General features: G+C 31.6%; 1 protein-coding gene across 2 annotated transcripts in view; it reads right to left on the reverse strand.

The window, feature by feature from the left end:
- Window positions 1-22,305, reverse strand: part of LOC127732198 (protein Mpv17-like) — a 29,689-nt gene extending 7,384 nt beyond the window's left edge. The window contains exons 1-4 of one of the 2 annotated variants that reach the window (XM_052241272.1): window positions 22,131-22,305; window positions 11,040-11,149; window positions 5,394-5,483; window positions 1,093-1,188 (exon numbers count right to left, since the gene is read on the reverse strand). In XM_052241272.1, coding sequence (XP_052097232.1) covers window positions 1,093-1,188; window positions 5,394-5,483; window positions 11,040-11,149; window positions 22,131-22,206 — 372 coding nt within the window. In that variant the 5' untranslated portion in view covers window positions 22,207-22,305. Of the gene's footprint in view, window positions 1-1,092; window positions 1,189-5,393; window positions 5,484-11,039; window positions 11,150-13,924; window positions 14,868-22,130 lie in introns of those variants that run through there. The other variant, XM_052241273.1, reaches the window with a different exon arrangement.
- Window positions 22,306-24,601: the final 2,296 nt, after the last annotated feature.

Below are 24,601 nucleotides of genomic sequence, written 5' to 3' on the forward strand. Positions count from 1 at the left end.
TGTCATTTATCATTAATACAATGTCTTTTAAAAATCTATAAAACTTATCTGTAATTATCTTCAAAATGTCTAATAATGAACAGTAAATTTCAAACTATATTAATACCGTCCTACAGAGCTTATCATCATCAACACTTAGGAAACAGAAAATTTCAAATAAATCTGTCACTCCAATTATAATTGTATGATTGATATTTACCACATGCTTTCTTATCTGATAACAGGTGAAAATTATTTAAAAACACTTGGTGTAATCAAACTTTATATATATATTTAATAGTTCCCAATATTTTTTCTTTCATTTGTCACAAACTAATATAGATCTGCAACTTATCTATCAATGTCAACAACTTTATCTACACAATGTAATGTAATGAAATTTATCCTTTAATAAAAATAGATTACTATCTAATGAAAATGATATTTGCAAATCTGGACCCCCAAACAGGATCAGTAAAAATTAAACATTAACACACACAACAAAAATAAAATACCACATAACAACTGTGACATCTACCTTCAAAACACACATGACTTAAAAAAATAGTTATAAAGAAATTTTTGACAACTCCTGACTAAAATCAATTGAACAGATACAATCATTGATAGACTATCTATACATAAATTTATTAATTACACCATTTCTGTTCAAAGGGAAATAACTCAATCATATAATAAATATCACTTTTGGCTACTGAAAGGTCTACAACTCAAAGTTTTCATGTTAATGAACAGACACTGTTTGGCAGCCGCCTGCCGTACATCCCTAAATTAATAACCGATTTTTCCTTCGAAAATCTGGTTAAAAATATGAAAAAGATGAATATGAGATTTATTGAATGCTAAAAAGACACTTTTAGGGAAATTGGAGATGGTGTAGATTGGATTATCTGTAAATACTATACAAGACATAATAGAATTTGACCAATGTAGATCTGAAATCAAACGAACAACATGTTGATTATAAAAAAATAATCAACCAGTCGAGGAAAGCATTAATTGGCAAAGAATTAGAGAAACTATAATACTTATATATATCCAGTTTTGATTTCTTTCACTACCATAAAAAATGACTATTAATAATATTTTTACCTTTTTAACTTGATTTTTGAACTCATCAACTGTTTCTCCTCTCAAAAATCCCATAGTTCCAAGAAAAAATGGCAAGAACACTGGAGCGAAACATCCCTGTAAGCAGAAAATAGACAATTAAATATATTACTGCAAAAACTAAACAAAAGATGAATCTTTATAGTAGACCTGAAATATTTGACAAGAGAAAAAAGCATGTCATTAAAGTCATGAGTTGGAAATTGGTTTACAACAAAAATAAGACCTAGCCTTAATTTGTTAGATTTACCAATCTGTAATGGTAAAAGTTTTTTTCTCTCGCCAAATATTTTGCCATTACCTGTTTCTAATAAGGATTGGATATACTGTGCTCAGTTGAATCCTATTAAATTTTGACAGACTTCAGTGTGAAAATAAGAAAATGATCAGTTAGGATTTTTCAAGATTTTCACTTTTTTTATCATTGTTGTAAACACATGTCCTATAAAAAAAAAACAAAAAAAAACACTGAATGTTCATGGTCTGATGAAACAGGTAGTGACAAAATCTTCATGTGATTCACAGTACTGTGGATTCATTATAATTCATGGGATAATCATTTTCGTTGATTTCCTGGGTATAAGTAATCCACAAAGTTAAATGTTCAACAAAGTACATATATCCTAAAAGTTTTAATTCAGACTTTGGAAAAAATATGAAATCAAATATCCATGAAAAAGTTTTCCTCGATACACCAAAAATTGGTAGCCTTGAAAATAAATGAACTTCCAACAATGCAAGTTTAGAATCTACTCAAAAAGGTTAAAGTAAATGATATTTTCATATCAAATTTTTAAATGGCTGAAAAGAAGACTCAAAAGCAGTTATCATGAATGAAAACAAGTCAGATAAATCTGTAAGTGTACTAGTAGTACCATCCTATAACAGGAAAATTATCTAAGCATAGTAAATCTTCAATTAAGGGGAGTTAATACAATAATTTCCCAATGTAAAATTGTTATTTAAGTGATTTCAGATATGTTGTAGATCGAGTAAAGTTCAATGTTCAAAATATCAAACATAATTTACTGTGCTTTTTTTTGGTAGAAAAAAGAAGTTCAAAATTGGAAATATTTGTAATTGCATTGAAATTTTTTACCTTTGAGATTCTTTAATCTGGCATTTATATCAGTGGTGATTTAGCCAAATCAGTTTTATTTAATAATTGGGATAAATGTGCATTATACAAAATTAAATACATGTCAGGAGACTATCTTATTTTAAAACTTGAGTGAATTTTTGTACAACATGCCAACATAAGTGAAATTCATCAACTTTTTTTGAGCATTTTTACAAGTTTCTCATATTTTCTTTTAAAAAAAATGTTTATGTCATCTTTTGTTGTGAATTTAGCAATAAACATATAAAAAGTATGTGTTACAGCGCTTATATAAGACAAAACTTTAAAAGTTGTTCCTGAAAGTGTGTTTCCTCAATAGACCACTTTGGAGTTATGTCCTTCACCGGAAAAGTTCCGTCAATTATGCGCGCCTTTAAGACGTCACATACCAGATAGAGGGGATCGCCTGTATCCCTGCACTATTTAAGTTCATCAAGCGTCTATGTGATCGTCATTATGCAGGATAAAAAACTATAAATAATGTTTGTTCTGTAGGTACTTAATCAAAATTCCCTAATGACAGCAGTGCTGATTATCAATTATAAGAATTTTATTTGCCGAATAATTTGTGCAATATAGTATCATATTTTTTCTACTGCTTGCTCAACATGGGAAGGAAGTGACGATGCCCCTAAACGCACGAATGATGTTCACTAAAACCTAAGCTTTTGACGGAAATGCAACGAACTCGAAAGTGGTCTATTGATGCCTAATATTTAGCAAGAAAATTGTTTTTCGGAAAAGTTGCCGTCTCCCACTTAATTCTAATTTTTTTTACCTAAAGTAAACAATGCAGAGCCATGAACTGAACAATTTTTGGGAAATTTCAACTTTACAAGGGACCTTAATTTTTCCACAACTTGTAGTTGTAAATTCATATGGCCACTTATTCTACATGACTCTGATTATCAATAACAAGTTTATTTCACCAGAAAATTTTTATCTGGTTTCTTATATAGTGAATGAAATGAACAAAAATTCCACATATTGCAATAGTTTACTAAGTAAGTTCGATTATCTCCCTTTTAAAACCCAAACTATTATCTCTATGTATAACTAATGGTGATTTCTCAACACAACCAATACCTGCAATTATAACAGAGCTCTGTTCTCTAACCGAGTTGTAGCCTGAAATTGCTCTTGGATTGGCATTGCTGGAAAATAAGTAGTGGTGTTGTTTTTATTTTAAAACCTGGTATATTTTTATTAGTAAATTAAAAACCACACTTTAGCTTTTTAATTTATTTGATTTTGTTTTTTGGATTTCTGTCTCATAAATGTTCAACTATTTGGAAATATTAACAAAAATCATTAAAACTTTTAAAATAGTCATGCAATAGTATGCTATCAAGTGACCTTGACTTATACCCTTTGACCTTGCTCTAAATTTTGTGAATAAAGGAGGCAAGATGAGGTAAAATTGATTGATTAAGAGTTTATAACCGAACTCGATTTATTTTATTCAATTCAAAATATCTAATAAACAGAAGAATTATTAAAAAAAACCAGGAACATTAAACATAACAAATAATAAAAATCATGGATTTTAACTATTGACCAAATATTTTTCGTGTATATGTTAAACTCAAATATTTTATACTATAAAACAACAACAAAGTTGGTAAATTATGAAAAACAAATTGCTGAAAATTTTTTTTTGGTATTAGAATTTCAAGTATAATTATTATAATAATACATCTTAAATATTCTAAATAAATATTTAAAACTACTGTTCTAGCATTTGTCATACAAACATTATAGGCATTCTATACAAATTATATGAGATAAGTCCCAAATATTTTCTTCTAAACTGGATGTTTTATAATATATATGAATTATCTCCCTTTTCAAACACATTGTAAAGAATGCTGTATACTAGAGGAGTAACGATTTATCAAAACATACTGAATCACAGAAATTTTCCTCATGGTTTGATTCAAGGTCCAAACCATATAAAAATATGTATTCACATCCAAAAGAGACATCGCTGGGTATAAATTTTTTCTTACTTCAGGAAATGCATAAAGAATAAGTTCAAATAAAATAAAATAAATGTTCATTCTTTTTTTTAATTTTTGTTGATAGAAGAGGGCCCCTTATACAAATGATAAAAATATCAAAATGGCAACCATTGAGAACATTTTTCTTCATAATGTGGACTGTGGTATGTTTCAAATCTTTCCTGATTTATTACAATATAAACAGTAAATGCAGAAATTTTTTCTATGTTCCTATTTATATCGCCAAAATTGATTTAGGTTTCGCAAAAAAAAAAACTTACATTTTAAATTTTGATACATTGTTTGTATGTTAGCAGTATTTCCTGAAATTGCAATAATTAATCTTCAATTTTGTCCATTGTTCAACATTTGCTATACAATGTATTAAAACGTACGCCAACAATTCTAAATCTACAATACCGAAAAAGATATGTAGTGTATCATTACACCTCTATTGTATATAATATAAAAAAGCTTTAAGCAAGTGAGATATTGAAAAGAAGGAAGACAATGTTTGATTATCAAACATCACTTTCTATATTCAAGATCGAAAAAAAATTCATAGTCCATTTTCATCATCAGTGACATCTTTTGAAGATCAATGTTAAAAATAGGATAATTGCTTGATTATTGGTGAATATTGTTTCTAGCTTGCTAGAGCAATATCTATTCTATAAGTGATAATATTCCCCAGTATTCATGCAATAACCCTTTATAGTGTACAGCAAATCTTGAAAAACTGTTTAAAAAATATTTTTGTCACTGATGTTTTTATTATTGAAAAATTGCTAAATAACAGGTTTTTCAAAAATGTATTTTAAATAAACATTATTGTAAACAGCGTTTAGTGAAATCACAATAATTAATCTCACATTTTTGTAAACTTTTCAACAATGACAATAATAAATGCACACACAAACTTCTGAATTTACATTATATTGAAATAAGCCTGTTTACAAACCAAAGAAGTTTTCTCTGGACTATTTTCAGTTACCCGTAGGTATATAAAATTCATAATAACGCAGATTTATTTTTTTAAATACTTTGTGTTCAGTGGCACTGTTAATGCCTTCTTCCTTCTGTCATATCCACTTTTCAGATTTATCAAGGGAGATAATCCAATAAATATATAAATAATGTTATTAAATTGTGTATATCTTTACCTGATCAGCAATAACCATTTTGACAGGAGCATATTTTGTACCTCTAAATACTTTATCTATAGTTTTATACCACACTCTAAAAATTGGTCCCTGAAAAATTAAATAAACAATTATTTTTGTATTAAATTTGAAAATTAAATGACAATTTTTACAATGTTTGAAATGATTAATGTATCACAACTAAGTAGTAAATAGAAATGGTCAAATTGTAAAAAAACACTGAAATAAATTGTCTTTCAGCCAATTTGATATTGATCACAGATCAGTGATAGCTATAGGTTTCATATATGTCCATTGCCATGGACGAAATCTACATGGTATTAACCTTTGAAAGATATCAATGACCTTAAATTATTAAACAAATAGCCTATGGAAATGTCGTAATATCGTCTCATGATGCTGTATAAGCCAATCAAATTAACACATATTTTTGTATCATTTTTTCATATCACATTCCTTACAGGGTGATACAAGAAATATCACTTCATGCACGAAATAGATAACAGGCCACAACCATAAGAGAATCTCTGTTAAATTTATTCACACTTTTTACAATCAAGTCAATGTTCAGCTTGACATATTGTGTAGACCTTTCATTATTGTTATAGATTGTGTATGTTGACCTTGGATATGTTTTGTTTTTGTGTGTTATTGAATTGCTGTCTTATTGATGGGTATGATATTTACTGCATTTTCTTTTTCATATTTGTGTTATTCTCAAACATGTGAAAAAGTCCATTATCATGATTATTGAATTTTTAAAGGGAAACTCCGCAAAAAAATGAAAAATTGATATTTTGTTCTTAAAGCATAAAAAACCACATGTTCATAAATAAAAAACTTTTATTCTCTATGTAAAGAGATCAAAATCGATTTTTGAAATTCACTATCAGTTCTCAACATATCGCCATCTTGTCGGCATGTTCGATCTAAAAAGTCACGTGATATCTATAAACCACAAAGAACAAAATGAATCGGGGATTTACCGACCGTGCGTTAAAAACTCCCATCATCAATTGGGGATTACCGTAGACGGTTATTCAGTGTCAAATGTCTTGTCAAACGTACGGTTGTTCTGTCAGACAAGGTTATGTCAAAAGTCTACATAGTTTTCCCAATCCCACAAAAAAAGAAAGAATTGTATCAGACATGGCTGTACAACCTTAAACTAACAGCAAATAGTTGCATCTATAGCAAGCACAAGTTGGTGTGTGAAGACCATTTTGAACAATATTGTTTCGAGGGAGATTCGATGATTATTATCCTTTTTTAATAACTAAATAACCTAGCAGTTCTGATAGCTATAGTTATCAAATCCTTATATGATAAGATCTCGTTGGATAAAAAAAATATAGATTTGATGAGGAAGAACAGTTTCAATTATAAGAAAGACAAATGCAGTGTTCTTGTAACAATCACTGTTTTACAGAAGATTCATTAGTATGCCTCTTTTATATAAAGTGCATTGATTTGTATAAAGAATAGTTCCGTATTTAGACAAGATAATTTTTCAATTAATAAAGTTATACGATATAAAATAACATTTTTTTAATTATGATATTTAACGGCTATTGACAAGGAGCAATGTTGGGAAGAGGTTTTAGCTGGGACATAATATGTTGATATAGTATAATATTCCCAGGTTATAGATATGTAAATATCGAAATATCGGACATCTCAATTTTTTTTATTAAAAGTGGGTTTTTTTTAACTAATCTTTAAATTATATCAAATTGATACGGGATCAATTCGGAACGGTCACTTATAAAGACACTTAGCTTTACAGTTAAATGTGTGACTCTATCTGGTATGTTCGGTGAAAAATTTATAGGTTTTTTTTCTTTTTAATTTTATTTACGTTATCTTATTATATATATTTTTTTGGCTTCCTCCCGAATTGATAATAGGTATGTCAGAATTATATATTGATAGATGTCGTGTCAGAGCGACACATTCAGTTAGGTATTCCAAGGACGTATATTAGATACACGTCCCTGGGTATTCCAGTGACATCCTGTCAACTAAAAATTCGTACTACACAATTATATAATACAGGTTCATGCATGGCCTCTTTATTGAGGTACCCGGTGTGCACAGGTAACATTTATTGAACCATATATTTGTGTCTAACGTTATTTATCTTTTGTGTGTTTGAAATTATAATTCCACCTTTTAATGAATGATGTTCTGATAATAATATTATCCACTATTTTTGCTGATAATAAGTTTAAAAAAAATTATAAACATGACCTTTGAACATTTTTGTGAAATGAATATTGTTTTGTCATGATTCTGGACCATATTTTTGAAGAAAAAAAAATCTTCACGCAAATACAAGCTTTTGTCGATTGGCAAACATGCAGATATATAAAGTAATGCAACACTTATAGTCACTATCAATATTAATTCATTGAAGATAAGAGAGCCCCTTCAATGTCTAATGTCCCTATCTTTATAAGGATTAGGACGACAGGGGGAAAAGGAGCGGAGATAGAGTGGCATAGTGAAAAAAAAATAACCGAATAGAGAACAATATAGAGAATGATCGACGAAAAAGCGAAATAGTTATTGTAAAGGAGCGGAGATAAAGAGAGGCATAGTGAAAAAAATGTTTGCTTGACAAAGTTATTGCTCGCTTTGATATTTTTAGTTATACAAAATCACACATCGTGTACCTAATTGGTATTCACGTGCACTAACTTGATGCTGGGAACAGTATATTAATATATATGTTCCTGCTTGATGTGTAAAGTTTCTGCATAGCATGGTTAAAAATAATTAGTATCCCATTTATTATATCGTAGTGTCACGGTGTTACTTTGTTAAATTCATTTAGTTTGTTAATGATTGTGTAAATAAGAATAAATCTGTATAAAAACTTCATACCATTTTAGTGATTGCCTATAGGCGTTTGATTATTGTTACATTTAAGATATATATATATATATTTAGAACCTTTCATACATCTTAAAGTAAAAGATGTGTGTCTGAGTTAAACGACACAAGAACCCTGTAATACTAGTACGAGAGTATAGCATGTAAAAATTCCTACTCAATATGGTTGTATTGGAAATCTTTCCATACAGATTGACAACTCATGGTCCGACATGCATGTAATATTTGCCACATGACGCTCATAGTTCTTTCTACCATCATCATCTTATTCATTAAATATTGCTGTAAACATCGATGGTTCACACCCAAACAAAATGGGAGTAATATACCTTCAGATCTTTTCCGTGGTATACACTTGTGAAATATATAGACGAAATTGGTATTGAAGTGAATCTACATCTCACAAACACAATTTTTTAATTACGATTTTGAGTGAACACCCACCAAACCAATACAAACGTATGGCAAGATATAACCATGCAGGCATTTAGTTTTCGTCAGACACAAGATAAATAATCACTCTGATAAACGTATATATGCATGCAGTTTCAAATATCAAGAACAAGCGGTCGATGTCTATAGATCATTGTTAAGTCCGTTTACTAACTGTTCAGAGTCAGACATGTCAATAGTTCATTCTTTGAACCTTCATATACCCCATCCGCGATGGGAACTCTTTCTGATAGTGTTGACCACATAAGCTTGTTTATCTGTACAAATGGTTGCATGGCCTCTCCTGCCCCAACAAACAAATACGCTTCCAGTCTGCTATCTCTGGAGCTCATCCGCAATGGCGCATATACGTCAGGAAACTTACAAGTATACTAGTAAGATTGTTTCAAGAACAACGAGGTTGGGACGAACTGTTCTAAAATTGTCAATATCAGTAATACATTACTAAGATATGCCTTTAATTACAACAACTGTATTACCAGAGACATATATTGTATTATATGTCTCTGGTATTACTAATTTGGATTAATGACGGCTATCCTAAAATAAATCCTCAAACAAATTAATGTATTCGCTTAGATTTATAATGTATGTATATTCATTAATGAAATAAACGATAATTGGTATTCTTTTCACAAATAATTTGTCTAAGTGATTGTCAAATGAATTTAATTATGTAAGAATGAAATGTTGATAAGAAAATTAAAAAAAATCATGCATGTTGTACTGTTGTATTTTTTCAATTAAAAACTTTAAAATTGCGATAGTTTTACGATTGTTAGCATTTAAACATCGCCAGATTTAAATACAAGTTAAAGAATTCCGGTAAAGTAAATTAAACAGATGTGCAATGATTATTAATTGGGAAATGTAACATTTGATTTTTAAGATTAAAAGTACTATTCTTTTACTTCATATCTTAACTTTATGCTAATTGCATAGAACGTAACCGAAAATTGTTCCATTTTAATATTGTAACACTTCCGGAATTAAAAAGTTGAATGTTAATTTTCAATTAATTTATACAATTTAATTGTTGTTTCTCTATTGTCATCGGGTATTTCATCTGGGTATATTAAACACGCTATACTCTTTCTGTTAATCCATTCAAAATGACAATATTCACACCTGTGTACGCCTGAGGCTTAGTTGCTGCAAGGTAAAGTTCAAACGAATTCTCCTCAAATCGAGAAATAAACAATGACTTTACAAAATAATATACACTCTGTTCACAAATATTTTGCATTGAAATGGTTATCAAAGTTATAACGGTAAATAAAACTTAAAATATTTTCAGTTCATTATCAGTAAAAATGTTCTATAGATATTTTATGAAAAAATCTCAATAATTTATGAAATTTATTCGAAAATATTTATATTTAGATAACTTCATATAGGAAGTTTTATTCAATCAACACAAAACGGTACACACATATTCATTTTCTTTCATTCTTATATTGTGGTTATTAACTACGACCAACGGTCATCTGTGCGCTTTTAATTACGTAAAATTCTGATAAGCAATTAAGACTTTAACAGATTTTATTTTTTCCCATGATTCAACAAATCGGGTTAAAACGTCACAACCCAGTGACGTAGGTCAACCAAAAAAGTTACAAATACTCTATTTTCTCCGTTATTAGAAAGAATATAAATTTAAAACTTTGTGAATGTGTTTTTTATGTTAAGATGAACATATTTAGATGATAAGTAAAAAATCGCGGACTTTCCCTTTAACATGTACATGATGTAAGAGACCAAGTCATAAGAAGAAAATTAAAATGACTGTCTCTGGGTGAAAAATTAATGTTCTAACTAAATTGTCCTACAATTCTCTTATGAACATATCTTCAACTGGTATTTGCTTAGGGAATTTAAAAAAAAAATATTTCGATAATTATCTCCCTTTGACCACAACTTGCAGCTAAATTAAACAGATTGTCAGGTTTTTTAAATTCATATGGGTAAAAGCTTCAGTGTTTTCTCTAGAAACTTTATGCATTAATTTAGGCCCCATCATTTAAAATTTGAAATTCCCTTTTACTGTATACAAGTCCCACCCTTCAAAATTAATGACCTCCATGCCTATAAATAGTCACTCACCATCCTACCAAAAATTTCTAGGGAAAACACTGTGCTTGATTATAACATGTTCTTTTTCATATCAATATTAATTTTTGATAAAATTTACATGAGTTGACCATCAATAAATCAACAGACCAAGCAAGCAAATTGTAAGAGACTGACCTTGTTAAAAATGTGCTCAATACAATAGGTCAGTATGTTAGTAATACTTACACCTATAAATAGACCAAAACCTAGAAATCTGCCTGTTCTATGGAAATCATAATTATGTGTCCTTTCTATAAGTAACTGACATATACAATCTCCTGTAGCCATCAATGTCCCTGAAAATAGAAAAACACTTTCTGTAACACACTCATTATACCATCAATAAAAACAGAACCAGAGGCTGACCTGAGCCTTCATCACTTTCCTAACTTGTATTTCCATTGCCAATATATATATATGTAACGTAAATTCAGAAAATTTTGCAAATCTTATTTTTTCACTGCAAAAACTGCAATGGGACAAGTTTTCAAAAATGAAACTTTCAAGTAAATTTTGATAGCATTATTTCTATGCAGAATTTTCTAAAATGGCAATAATTTATGTATTATACTTCACATCAAAATGCCAGATTTTGATTGGATAATATGAGGGAGATAATTTACTCTATCCCATGATTCAGCGGGAGACAATTTTTTTAATGTCACCCTCTCGTGCAGACCAATAAAAAATCGATAATTTAAAGGACAATGAATTGAATTTACATCAACAAATTAAAGACAATGCTCATGGTCTTCATTTTGGCCTCAGAAGAACTTTTTAGTAGACTGTCAAAATAAAAATAAATTGTCTTGCTTCCATTCTGTTGTTTTTCTAATAACTGCATGTGTTACGTTGTTATGTGCGTGAAGTCATAGTTAAGAAGTTTCAATTTAAATTTTAACAGTAAAAGACACTAATGATAGAACATTCAATATAATAAATTGAATAACACATAGCTGAGACAATGTTTCCTCAGGTAACAATCTGCTCTATCACCCTCTCAGCTATGTGTTATTTATATAATGTCACATTTATGTCTATCATTAAACAATCGCATTAAAAAATACACACAAAAATGTTTGAAACAAATCATAGTCAGTTTTATAGACATCAGCTCCAAATTATTGTTAAAGTTCTCACCTTTATTGCTCTACCAAGTTTAGGTTTGGTAAAAGTTTTGAAATGGATTAATAAATGGAATTCTATCCCATATTATTCTTTTTTTTCCAAATTATTCCTTCTGAATATTAATGTGGTTCAGGATAACAAATCTTTATTTTCAAAATTTATATATGTTTTTGTACAAATGGCTGAATATTAAATTATGGTTACTGGTATTTCCATTGAAGGGAAGGGAATAAAAAGGTCAATTTTATATATGAACAAACAAAATTGGTTTGATACCACAGACTCTTGTAAATCTGGGTACAAGATGAATTCATGCTGTGCCATTATCACCTTAATCTATATTGCCCTAAATTCATGTACTTAATACACTAATTGACATTTTCAACAGAGTAAAAAATAACAAGTTATGTAATCTTTACAGAAAATATCTACTGGTAAAATGAATAATTCAGCATCAAAGTTTTAGAATGTCTAACCAAATCAATAAGATGTGTAATAACACTTGAGAAAATATAATGGCAATATCACCACCAGAAAGTACATCTCCTGCTGACTCAAGCATTCAAGTGTACTGAGACTTATAACCTAAAGTACATCTTTTATACTACCTTTTAATCAATGTTTATATAGTTACAACAGAAACCTATATATTCAACCATGCAAACAGAGTCATGCTATCATTTAATGTTTAGAAACTTAATATCAAAAGAAAATAAATTAAAGGACCAAAATTATAATACCACAACAATATGCTGACCAGGGAAAGTTAAACAAGTTCAATAATGATGGACACAATAATGTAAGACATACATGACACAGTTATTACCCTTATAATCTTATTTTTCTGAAATCCCAATGATTTGATAATCTCGTATTGTTGTTCATTCTTCACAAATTGCAATTATAAATGCACACAATAATTTCTGAATTTTATACAGTAGTACTGCTAGATATTTAACTGTTTTTTTCTAACAAGAGGACTAATATGAATGTGCAACTAGATATGGTAAAATTAAACAACTTTGAATTTGACTTGTTACTTTTATTGTATTCCCAGGTACAAATTGAACAATAGAAAAAAATAAGATACATATGGCCCTTTGTATTATAGTAAAAACCGATCATTGTAGCGCAGCAAGCGAACGAGCACTTCTCTTTCAAATCTCACCACTTCTCCCTCTCAGTTTCAAAAAGAGAAGTCACTTCTCCCTATGATTTTGAAGTAGTGTGAGCCCTGCAGTACATAATCTGAACTTTCAAGTCAGTTGGAAACTTTATTTACCATTACTAAGGTTTGGACCTTGCATTATAACTTATAAGTATTATCATGATTATATCATGTTAGACAACAACAGTGACAATAGTCACATTAATGACTAAAAGTTCTAATTTCAACCCACCAGACTGATCCTTCATTCAAAAGGGGTATCACAAATACCCAATATAAAAATAAGGAGATGTGGTATGATTGCCAATGAGACAACTATCCACCAAAGTAAAAATGAAGTGGATGTAAGCAATTAAGCAACAAAAAAAACAAAAAAAACTATACAGTATCATGAAGACCCCAAACATGAAAAATGTGAAACAATTCAAGCTCAACATCCTAATTTTAATTGTTTAACAAAACAATTTACGGAAATGTATAAATGTTTGCCTAGCTTGTTACATTGTTATTATTTAAATGTTTAAAATCAAGTACTATCAATTATGACATGTATGATATTTAGAGTAAAATGCATTAGTCCAACAAAGACATGTTCATAAAGACATTGAAAACTGTTAATGTAATGGCAGACTAAAATTACACAATTCTGCATCAATATTTGCAAGAAATTAATACACTAATATTTAAAATTCAAACTAGCTAGTTGCCAAGCCAACTGCATCTGTATTACTATGGACTGAGACATAAAAGGAATAATCATTAAAAATAACAATACCTGTGGAAACAGCACATGTTGACATGGGATGCCGAAAGTGGGCATAAGAATAAATTCTCAAAGCAAACGCCATCACAAATACACAAAGTTTACTTCGTTTTTTATGATCTATGGAAAATTTCCACTCATTCTGTCATGGTTTAAATTCATGTGAAGCAGCAACCGTGAATAATTCATTCATTCATGACTTTAAACTGGCTCAAGTCAATAAAATCCATTAGTTTACAATATTACTACAGTGCAGTGAAAGAGAATTTGTTTACTACATGAAGGTACATATTGAATTGTTAATGTTTATAAGTATATATCTATATAAAATACATAATTTTGGCAGACTTCCATCTGTCTAAGTTAACTGATTCATTTAATATTCATATTTATTTAATTATCATTGCACATGTACTTATATCATGACGTGTATAAAAAAAATTACTGAAATTTGTATAAATAACAATAATTGCACTTGAGCTGCGTGGATAGAAATCAACATTATGCAAATGAATATCAAAACATCTATATAACCTATTTCAGGTTGAAAAATCTCAACAGAAAGTCTGTAACTTTGAAAATTGAGTTGTTATAAGAACCCTACAAAACAGACCAAAATTCATCTTTTATTTCCTATTTGAAAGTTCTAAAATCAATCAAAGTCTCACGTACATGTATAAATTATGTGCACTTGCATAAAGTCAATTTCTATCCAATAGAGCTCACTTGTTAACATGGTTCATGTGGTGAATCACATTGAAGACATCAGCTACTATTAGACTTTACTTACTACATTTGCACTAAATAAAAAAAAAAACAAAAAAAAACCCCTGAAATTGTGTACAACACTTTCAGCACTATTGTGGCATTTCTTGGCAGTCATTTTTTATTGGGGGATTAAGCCGGAGTACCAGAAGAGAATCACCAACCATCTGTAGGAAAACTGACAATCCTAGTCAATTAAGATTGTAGTCGAGACCACCTGCCATGTGCACGATGTGCAGGATTCGAACTCACAACCTCAGTGTTGACAGGCTAGTGATATAGTGGTTCAACTACTTAGACCGCTTTGCCACCGAAATTATATAAACACTTGAATTAAATTAGCCACCTCTTGCCTATATCATGTATACAAGCATTTTTGTTTACTTTTCCTCTGAAAAAAAAATTTATACACATGCCCTGATGAAAATTAGCTAGATCATCCCTATATAATATTTTTGTTAACTTTTGTTATTTCTTGTAAGAAAAATTATTGTATGAATAAAACTGAGATTTTTGTATATACATGTCAAAAGACATATCAATAAATAACACAAAATCCTAAAACTGATTTGATTTCTAATTTTAAGCACTTTTAACACCGGTTGTTTCTCTTTGTCAATTCCAGACTGGTTCTATAACAGACAAAATGGGCTAGCCTACTGCCCAAGCAAAGCATGATAAGGTGAAAGTTATATATCATGTATATAGGGTTATAACCAATTTGTATTGAAAAATAACTATTGATATCAAAAGCAATGGCGGATCCAGAATTTTTCATAAGGAGGGGGGCCCACTGACTGCCTAAGAGGGGGCCCGCTCCAGTCATGCTTCAGTGATTCCCTAAATAATCAACCAAATTTTTCCCACAAAAGGGGGGGCCCGGGCCCCCTGGAAAACCCTCTAAATCCGCCTCTGAAAAGTTATAGTTTTTAGTACCGTTAATCATTGATGTCATAAAGTCCCTTACAAGAAAAGTTGTGATTAGATTTAAGAGTATCAAACATCCAGCATAATCAACACTAAATTAAGTAAGGTTTAAGTCAGGTACGGATCCATAGAGGGTTAATAAAATCCATAGGGGGTGAGGCCGATTAAGGTAAGATTTAAGTCAAACCAGGTCATCCATGAATTATTTGTATATATACAATTTACAGATGAATACCCACTTTACAGGAGATATATTTAATAAGAGTTAAAGCTAAAGTATCTTTATATATGTTTAAGTAACAAATATTTGTGACCTTGTTCAATGAATCAAATAATTTTTCCAACAGGTGATTGATAAAGTGGCAATAATTGCATGTAAGAGGGTCTTGATGCAGGGTATATACTTCAAATTTTTAGACCATGTTTCTCATTATTTTCTCTTCTTTATGATTTAGCACCCCATTATTCTCTATTCTTTCTTTTTTGGCCCATTTTTCTCTATTATTTCATGTATTTGTTTTTGGGTCAAATTTTTCTGCAGTATTGATGCATTATTCTCCATTCTGTTAACCCCAACCAGACCCTCATGTGCTTGTAACCTTTACAGATGGATACTTTAAGTAATTGTATTAAGACTTTAAACATCTTACTATACTGTGAAACCAGTCTAAGGTTTTACTACAAGTATCACATAAGCTTAAACATGTTAAAACTATCAATGTTCTATAAAAAATGAGGTCATGGTCAGATGAAACATGTCATGTACCGGGGTATATCTCACAATCATTCCATGAACCAAAAATAGTTGACCTAATGCTTACAGTATCTGAGATATGGACTTGACCACGTTATTTAAACCTTAATCACCAATTCATGAAAGAGGTCGAGGTCAGGTGACCCCTACTGACAGTCATGAAGACATTGCAAGGAACCCATACACCAAATATAGTTATCCTATTACTCATAATAAGTGAGTATTTTACTTTCATGACTTTAAAAAACAAGAGTGCACATGCTGAAATGTCTCGCCTGTTTTCCTGACCATTGATTTTATGTGAAAGTCTTAAAGATAAATTTTTACTACAAGTATCACATAAACTTAACATTTTTAAAGATCCATGACAATGAGGTCAAGGTTAGATAAAACCTGTCACATAGACATGTACACCTTAAAATTATTCAATACACCAACTATAGTTGACCCATTGACTATGGTACATTAATTGAAAAACTTACCAAAACACAAAAAATTAACAATGACCAATGAACCATGAAAATGAGGTCAAGGTCAGATGAAACCTGTCATTCTGACATGTACCCCTTACAATCATTCCATACACCACATATAGTAGATCTGCTGCTTGTAGTATCTGAGAAACAGACCTAATCACGTAACTTCAACCTTGATCACTGATCCATGAATTGAGGTCAAGGTCAGATTAACCCTGTCTGACAGAATGTAAACGTAGCAAGGAACCCATATACCAAATATAGTTATCCTATTACTCATAATAAGTGAGAAATTCACATGACAAAAAAACTAATTCTTTTTCAAGCATTCATTATCACTGAACCATGAAAATGAGTTCAAGGACAATGGGCATATGACAAGACGGAATTTTCGTAACATATGTTATCTGCAAACAAGGTATGAAGCATCCAGGTCTTCTACCTTCTAAAATATAAAGCTTTATACAAATAGTTTACACTGCCACCGGATAGTAATACTTATGTCATGTATGTCTCGCATACTATGACAGGCGAGACAAAAACTTTAATATTTTTTCAAGCAGTCACTGAACCATGAAAATGAGGTCAAGGAAAATGGACATTTACAGATCTATTAGCTGAGAAACAGATCAAACCACAAAATCTTAACATTGACCAACATGACCAATGAACCATGAAAATTAGGTCAAGGTATATAATATGAACCTAGTCCAATTAATTATGACGTCTTGAAAGATTATTTTAATTCTTTTCTGTGACGCATTCCTCGTCACAGAAAAAAATTAAAATAGTCTTTCAAGACATCATAATTATTGGGACTAATATGAACCCTGCTAGACAAACATGCCTTAAAATCAATCCATACACCAAATATAATTGACCTACATGTGTTGTTTAAAGTTACTGATAAACTGACTGTCATGAGAGGGGGCATCTGAAAGGTTTAACCCAACTTAGTTTATTTATTTTTACACCTTCTGCAGGAATGGAAAAAAATTCCCATCAAAATCCAAAAAAGATTTTATCTGTTTCAAAGGGTCTCATTAATTAGCGACAAAGAGCGTCAAGAAAAATTATTTAGCGACAATGAAGAAAAATAATTTAGTGACAAGAAACCAAATTAAGTGTAAAAAAATCCAAACATTATATATTTCAAAAAAATAAATATTGAAACATATGTTAAAGTGTCATTTTTTTCTATACAAGAGTTTCATTATTTCATTGTATGGAAACATAGAAATAAACACATGTTCAAATGATGTTAAAGAAAACATTTTTTATCATTATCAAGAATATTTTAAAAATAATATCATGAATATATCCACTGTTTACAGCATAGTGTATAAATGAATGAATCAATATTTATGTAGTCAGCATGGTTGATGTCATAAGCATGATAAGTTGAAAATAAACTGACAAGGCCATGGCTCAAAAAGAAAAAGACTAACAGACAAACAACAGTATGTACATAAAACACAACATAGAAGACTAAAGACTGAGCAAAACAAACCCCATCAAAAACTTGGGGTGATCTCAGATGCTCTGGAAGGGTAAGCAGATCCTGCTCCACATGTGGCACTGACGTTTAAGGCCTGTTGTCAGATTCAAACCAAATTATAAGATAATCTATTCTTTATTTATTTCAGACTCATAAGGTCTGTATATATACTGAGTGCCAATGAAAACGCAACACTAAGTTTTTTAGAAATAACATTTTTATACAAAATAATATTTTCTATATAGTAATTGTTAATGACAGTTAAAGGGTATATCTAAAGATAAAAGTCAAACAAAAATGTTCAATTGCCACGATTCGAATGCAATACGGTTATGCATCACAACGCTACAGTTCACTAACTCACAGTCTCAATAACGAATGTGTCCACCGCGTGCTGCAACGCAAGCTCTACAACGACGTGGCATTGACCTGACCAGACGTCGGATACGGTGTTGCGGAATGTTTGTCCATTCTTCCTGCAATGCAATTTCGAGTTGGCGCAGCGTAACTGGTGGTGGTTGTCGTCGTCTTACGGCTTGTCCAATTTGATCCCATAAGTGTTCAATTGGACTCAAATCCGGCGAAAAGGCTGGCCATGGTAATGTCTGAACATGGTTGTTGTTGATAAACGAAGTTGTGAGTAGTGCGGAGTGTGCACAAGCGTTATCTTGCTGAAAAAGATTAACATCTTGATGCCTAGCCATAAACGGTATAACGGTCGTCCGTAAAACTTCATCAATGTAGCGTTGAGCGTTTAAATTGCCATTGATAGTGATGAGCGGAGTTTTATGGTTGAATGATATTCCTCCCCATACCATGACACTACCATCACCCCAACGATCTGTCTCTTGGATACACGAATCTGCATAGCGTTCTCCTCTTCGTCTCCACACACGAGTTCGTCCATCACTACGGCGAAGATGGAATCTTGATTCGTCCGTCCATAAGACAGTTGTCCATTGCCTGTGTGACCATCTCTGACGCTGTTGTGTCCATCTAAAGCGATTTTGGCGTCGTACTGCTGTCAGCATGTTACCACGGAAAGGCCTCCATGCCCTTAATCCACTGCTGCGCAAACGGCGTCTTACCTTGTTTGCTCCAATTTGTCTCCTATGGACGCCGACAGTCTCCCGTGCTGTTTGGACAGCCGTACGGAACCGATCTCGCAGATGCTGGAGACAAATGTATCGGTCCTGTAAGGCAGTAGTTGCTCTCTGTCTTCCGGGACGTGGTCTATCATTCAAAGACCCAGTTTGGTTGAATCTTTGGATAAGTCTGGTAATTGTTGAGGCTGAACACTGCATTCTGCGTGCAATTTCACGACTTGAAATGCCTAGCACCATGCCCCAAACTTCATGTCTCTGGTTGTCTGAAAGTTTTGGCATCTACGCCTTAGTTTATTGCAGTGGCTTACAAAAAAGCATGGGAAAGTTAAATTCTTAAGCGAGGCTTTCCAAAACACACAATGAAAAAATCGCTTGTGCGAAAAATAGCGGTGCACTCGAATCACCCCCTTTTTCTGTAACAAAGCACGTAACTTTTTTTTCTAAAATCATTCAAGCGTAAAGTTGTCGAAAGAAGTCTGACGATTCATTTTCAAACTGATATAGGTAATCATTTTAAAAAAAATATTTATATATTTTAAAATATTTGAAATTTACAAGTGTTGCGTTTTCATTGGCACTCAGTATATATAGATTCTACCACTGTATTGAGTGGATAAATATCGTATTGCACAAAATTTGGTGGTGGAATCTGTTTCTCTAATGATTTTTAAATGATATGCAGACAAACTCGATCCTTCTTTTGGAATGATCTGCAAAAAGATGTGTTCTTTCTATGTGACGTCATCAGACATGGTCGCCTTTTTCATGACGTCACAATAGAAAATTCAGAGGAAAGCAAGAAAATTTGACGTCATAATTGAATTTTGACCAATGAGGAATTGAGATCAAATGATTCACACGTTGATTAAATACAAGAGTGCACACGCTGAAATGTCTGGCCTTCTTTACTAACCATTGATTTTATGTTGATAGTCCTAAATACAAAGCTTTACTACAAGTAACACATAAACTTAACATGATCCAAGAAAATGAGGTCAAGGTCAGATAAACCAAACGAGAAATACATGTACACCTTACAATCATTCAATAAACCAACCATAGTGGGCCTATTGCTTATTGTTTCTAAGAAACAGTCTTAAACAAGAAAACTTAACATTGACCAATGAACCATGAAAATGAGGTCAAGGTCAGATGAACCATGCCAGACAGACATGTACACCTTACAATCAATTTAGGCATTAAATATAGTTGACCTATTGCTTATAGTATCTAAGAAACAAACTTAACCATGAAAACTTAACATTGACCAATGAACTATGAAAATGAGGTCAAGGTCAGATGATACCTGCCAGACAGACATATACACCTTACAATCCTTCCATACATCAAATATAGTTGATCTATTGCTTATACATGTAGTTGAAGAAAAACAGACCAAAACACAAAAACTTAACACTGAGAAATGTCGAATGAACCGTAAAAATGAGGTCAAGGTCAAATAAAACCTGTGAGACTGGCATGCACATCATAAAATATTTCCATACACCATTTATAGTTGACCTATTGCATATAGTATTAGAAAAAAAGACCAAAACTCAAAAACTTAACTTTGACCACTGAACCATGAAAATGAGGTCAAGGTCAGATGACACCTACCAGTTGGATATGTACACCTTACAGTCATTCCATATACCAAATATAGTAGACCTACTGCTTATAGTATCTGATATATGGACTTGACCACGAAAACTTAACCTTGTTCACTGGTCCATGAAATGAGGTCGAGGTCAAATGAAAATTGTCTGACGGGCATGAGGACCTTGCAAGGTACGCACATACTAAATGTAGTTATCCTATTACTCATAATAAGAAAGAAATTAACATTACAAAAAATGTTGACCATTTTTTCAAGTAGTCATTGAACCATGAAAATGAGGTCAAGGACAATAGACATATGACAGACGGAAACTTCGTAACATAAGGCATCTATAAACAAAGTATGAAGCATCCAGGTCTTCTAGCTTCTAAAATATAAAGCTTTAAAGAAGTTAGCTAACGCCGCCGTCGCCGCTGCTGGATCACTATCCCTATGTCGAGCTTTCTGCAACAAAAGTCGCAGGCTCGACAAAAAATAATCAATAGGTCAGGAAATGGATAAATTGTGTAAGAATTAGAGAAAAATGAATACAGGACACAAATTTTTCTGTCTAAACAGCAAAAAAGGATAAATATTTACATTATTAATCATAGTTAAAAATTATGAGGTATACATGAGTGTGTGACGGGATTGCTTCCCTTCAATACTTAGTATTGTCAATAGTAGACCCTTAGTCAGCTGTAAGCGATTGAGCTAGGGAAGTACATGTACTTATTTAGCTCAGTTGGTTAGAGTGCTGCGTTGTAACACAGAGGTCCTGGGTACAATTACCGGTGGAGACAGTGTGATTTTCTTATAAGAATCATGCTCTCCGGTTAGTGGTTACAGTCTGAATTAAAAAAAGAAGTAAATTTTTAGCTAAAAACACAACCAGTTTTGTCCATTTGTTAGGACATGTAGGATGAACCTTAAACATTTTATTTCAAACTTTAAAAAACCCAAGCATCTGACTGGCCATTATAAAGGAATAGCGGCTAAAACTGTACACGTGACAAAAACAGAGACATGCTTACACAACTGTACTGTGACATCGACCTAAATACTGAACTTTTAATCTAGCTCCGTCATAATTACCCGTTGTGCATGCACTCGTTCTTAAGGGGTGTTTCTCAACAGCACGCATGTACATCTTCATAAGCTGTGCCATCATGTAATTTTAATGGTTTTCACTGATGATCATCGAATATATTCCATTTGATTGTTAGTATCACGTGGGCGACATATTGTCTTTGTCTGGTTCTGTAAGTTAAAAGAATTTCCCAAGAGGAAAGACAGACAGAAAATTTTAAACCAGAAACCAGGAGAAAATTCTAAAAGCTTTCCTGTATACCATAAAGCACAGTTCATTTTACGGAAAAATTACAATTTCTTTATTTCTTTGCACTGTAATAAATGTATGAGGGTCTGGATGGGGTTTACAGAATTAAGAATAATGACACAATACTACAGAAAAAATGGGGGGGGGGGGAGAATAGAGACAAATAGGGCCAAGAAATCACGAATCACTGAGAGAATAATAGGGTAATAATATATAAATAATAGGAATGAGGGCTAAACCTCCGATGATCGAAAGAATACGTAGAACAATTGCTTAAAAAAGATTAAAGAATGCAGAAATGAAGGACCCCCTCCAGACCCTCATTTATTGATCTAACATGAAAAGATGTTCTTTGAAAAATTAAAATCTACTGAAGCAATTAAGCAGTAAACACTGCCAACTAGTCACCAAAATTAAAAACAAAAGACGAATGAGTTCAACATTTAAATTACAATACTATATGGTAAACAATCCATTTCAGAATAAATAGACAAAAAGTTCTAAGTGCCATAAAACTATTGATACAAACAGTGAAATTTACAAACAATCAGTTTTTCCGAGAACCAACTAGAAGAACACAAAGTGGCGGCTAAAAGCCCATCGGCCCTCAAAATTCAGTAACTACATGCGCTCTCATTTCCGTTGTTTATATACATTGTACCAAAATGTTTGGGAACTACAACATATTTTCACAGATTTAGTTTCAAACATGTTTTATTTGCATAAACACAAATTGGATGAGACACAAGTCAAACAGACTTATGAAGTCTTCTCAAGGCATTTAATTAACATATGTAACAATACAAAATATATATAAGATATATATATAAGAGCACGCATACATTACCATTTCAACATTTGTATAAATTGGACGGAAACATTTTCACAGATACAGATACAGATAAAAAAAATGAGGATATAAAACATCACGTGAATGATCTAAACAATTACATTTCAAGGATGATAAATTCATAACAGGCTTGGAAAAGATAAAGTGACCGTATTCTTAGATCAAGGATTTACAACAGAACTATCCTGAGACAGACACATATATAAATATTGTCTCTGCCGGAGACTACTGCACCAGTAACTTACTAGAGTGTTCCCACTATCTATATCACTCTGCTCAGCTCTTCATAACACTGCGTTTCACGAGTACTTTCTTTATTGTATAATAACAGAATAGAGAAAGGAAACGAGGAATTATGCCGAAGAGACAACAATCCGACCAAAGAGCAGTTGTTTATCTTATGATTTTCTGTATTTTTGTTTTGTTAATTTCATTTAAACATCAACTCCGGCCTCGGGATATCATAAATGTGCCATGATTATTATGAATTAAAAAAATATATATGTTATAATAGAAATACCTAGTTTGTGGTTGTAAAGAAAGCCAGTCACAAAAGACAACCAGACAAACATACACATTTAAATTATGTACATATATATGAGGGTATAGATGGCAAAAAAAGGGAGTTTTCATTTCTGTATTATTTAATTTTTGGGTAATTTTCCTCTATTCTGTATGTTTTGCCAATTATTCTCTATTCTTTATAACTTTACATCCCATTATTCTTTATACTTTTTTTGCAACTTTGTTTTATTCTTTTCCCCCCATTTTTCTGTAATCTTTAATACCCATTAATTGATATTCTTTCTGTGAACCCCATTCAGACCCTTATATATCAATATTATATATATTTGTATTTTTAATTATTTTACCGGATTATGTTCCTAGCAAAATAAGTAATAGGGACTTTTATCATTTTTTGGCCCCGCCACCAAGTGATCGGAGCTTCTGTCATTCCGTCATTTCACAACGAACAGTTATACGAACTTTTTTCTAAACGCCTTCTCATATTGATGCAATTTCTTAGTATGTGAGTCTACAATGATGAGTTACAGATCGAGTTTACGTTTGGTCCCGCTCCGTTGATTTTTGCCGAAATTACGGGCTTCAGACTTTGAAAATTTCGCGAAAATAACTGTTATACGAACTATTTTTTTCTACACGACATTACATATTGATATAAAAATAAGGAGATGTGGTATGATTGCCAATGATACAACTATCCACCAAAGTTCAAATGAAGTGGATGTAAGCAATTATAGGCAACAGTACGGTTTCTTCAACAATGAGAAAACCCCATTGAGTTGATTTTTTAGTATGTGGGTCTACTATGATGAGTTAAAGATCGAGTTTACGCTTGGTTCCGCTCCATTGGTT

This window comes from Mytilus californianus, unplaced genomic scaffold, assembly GCF_021869535.1.
Source record: "Mytilus californianus isolate M0D057914Y unplaced genomic scaffold, xbMytCali1.0.p SCAF_22, whole genome shotgun sequence".
Lineage (NCBI taxonomy): Eukaryota > Metazoa > Mollusca > Bivalvia > Mytilida > Mytilidae > Mytilus > Mytilus californianus.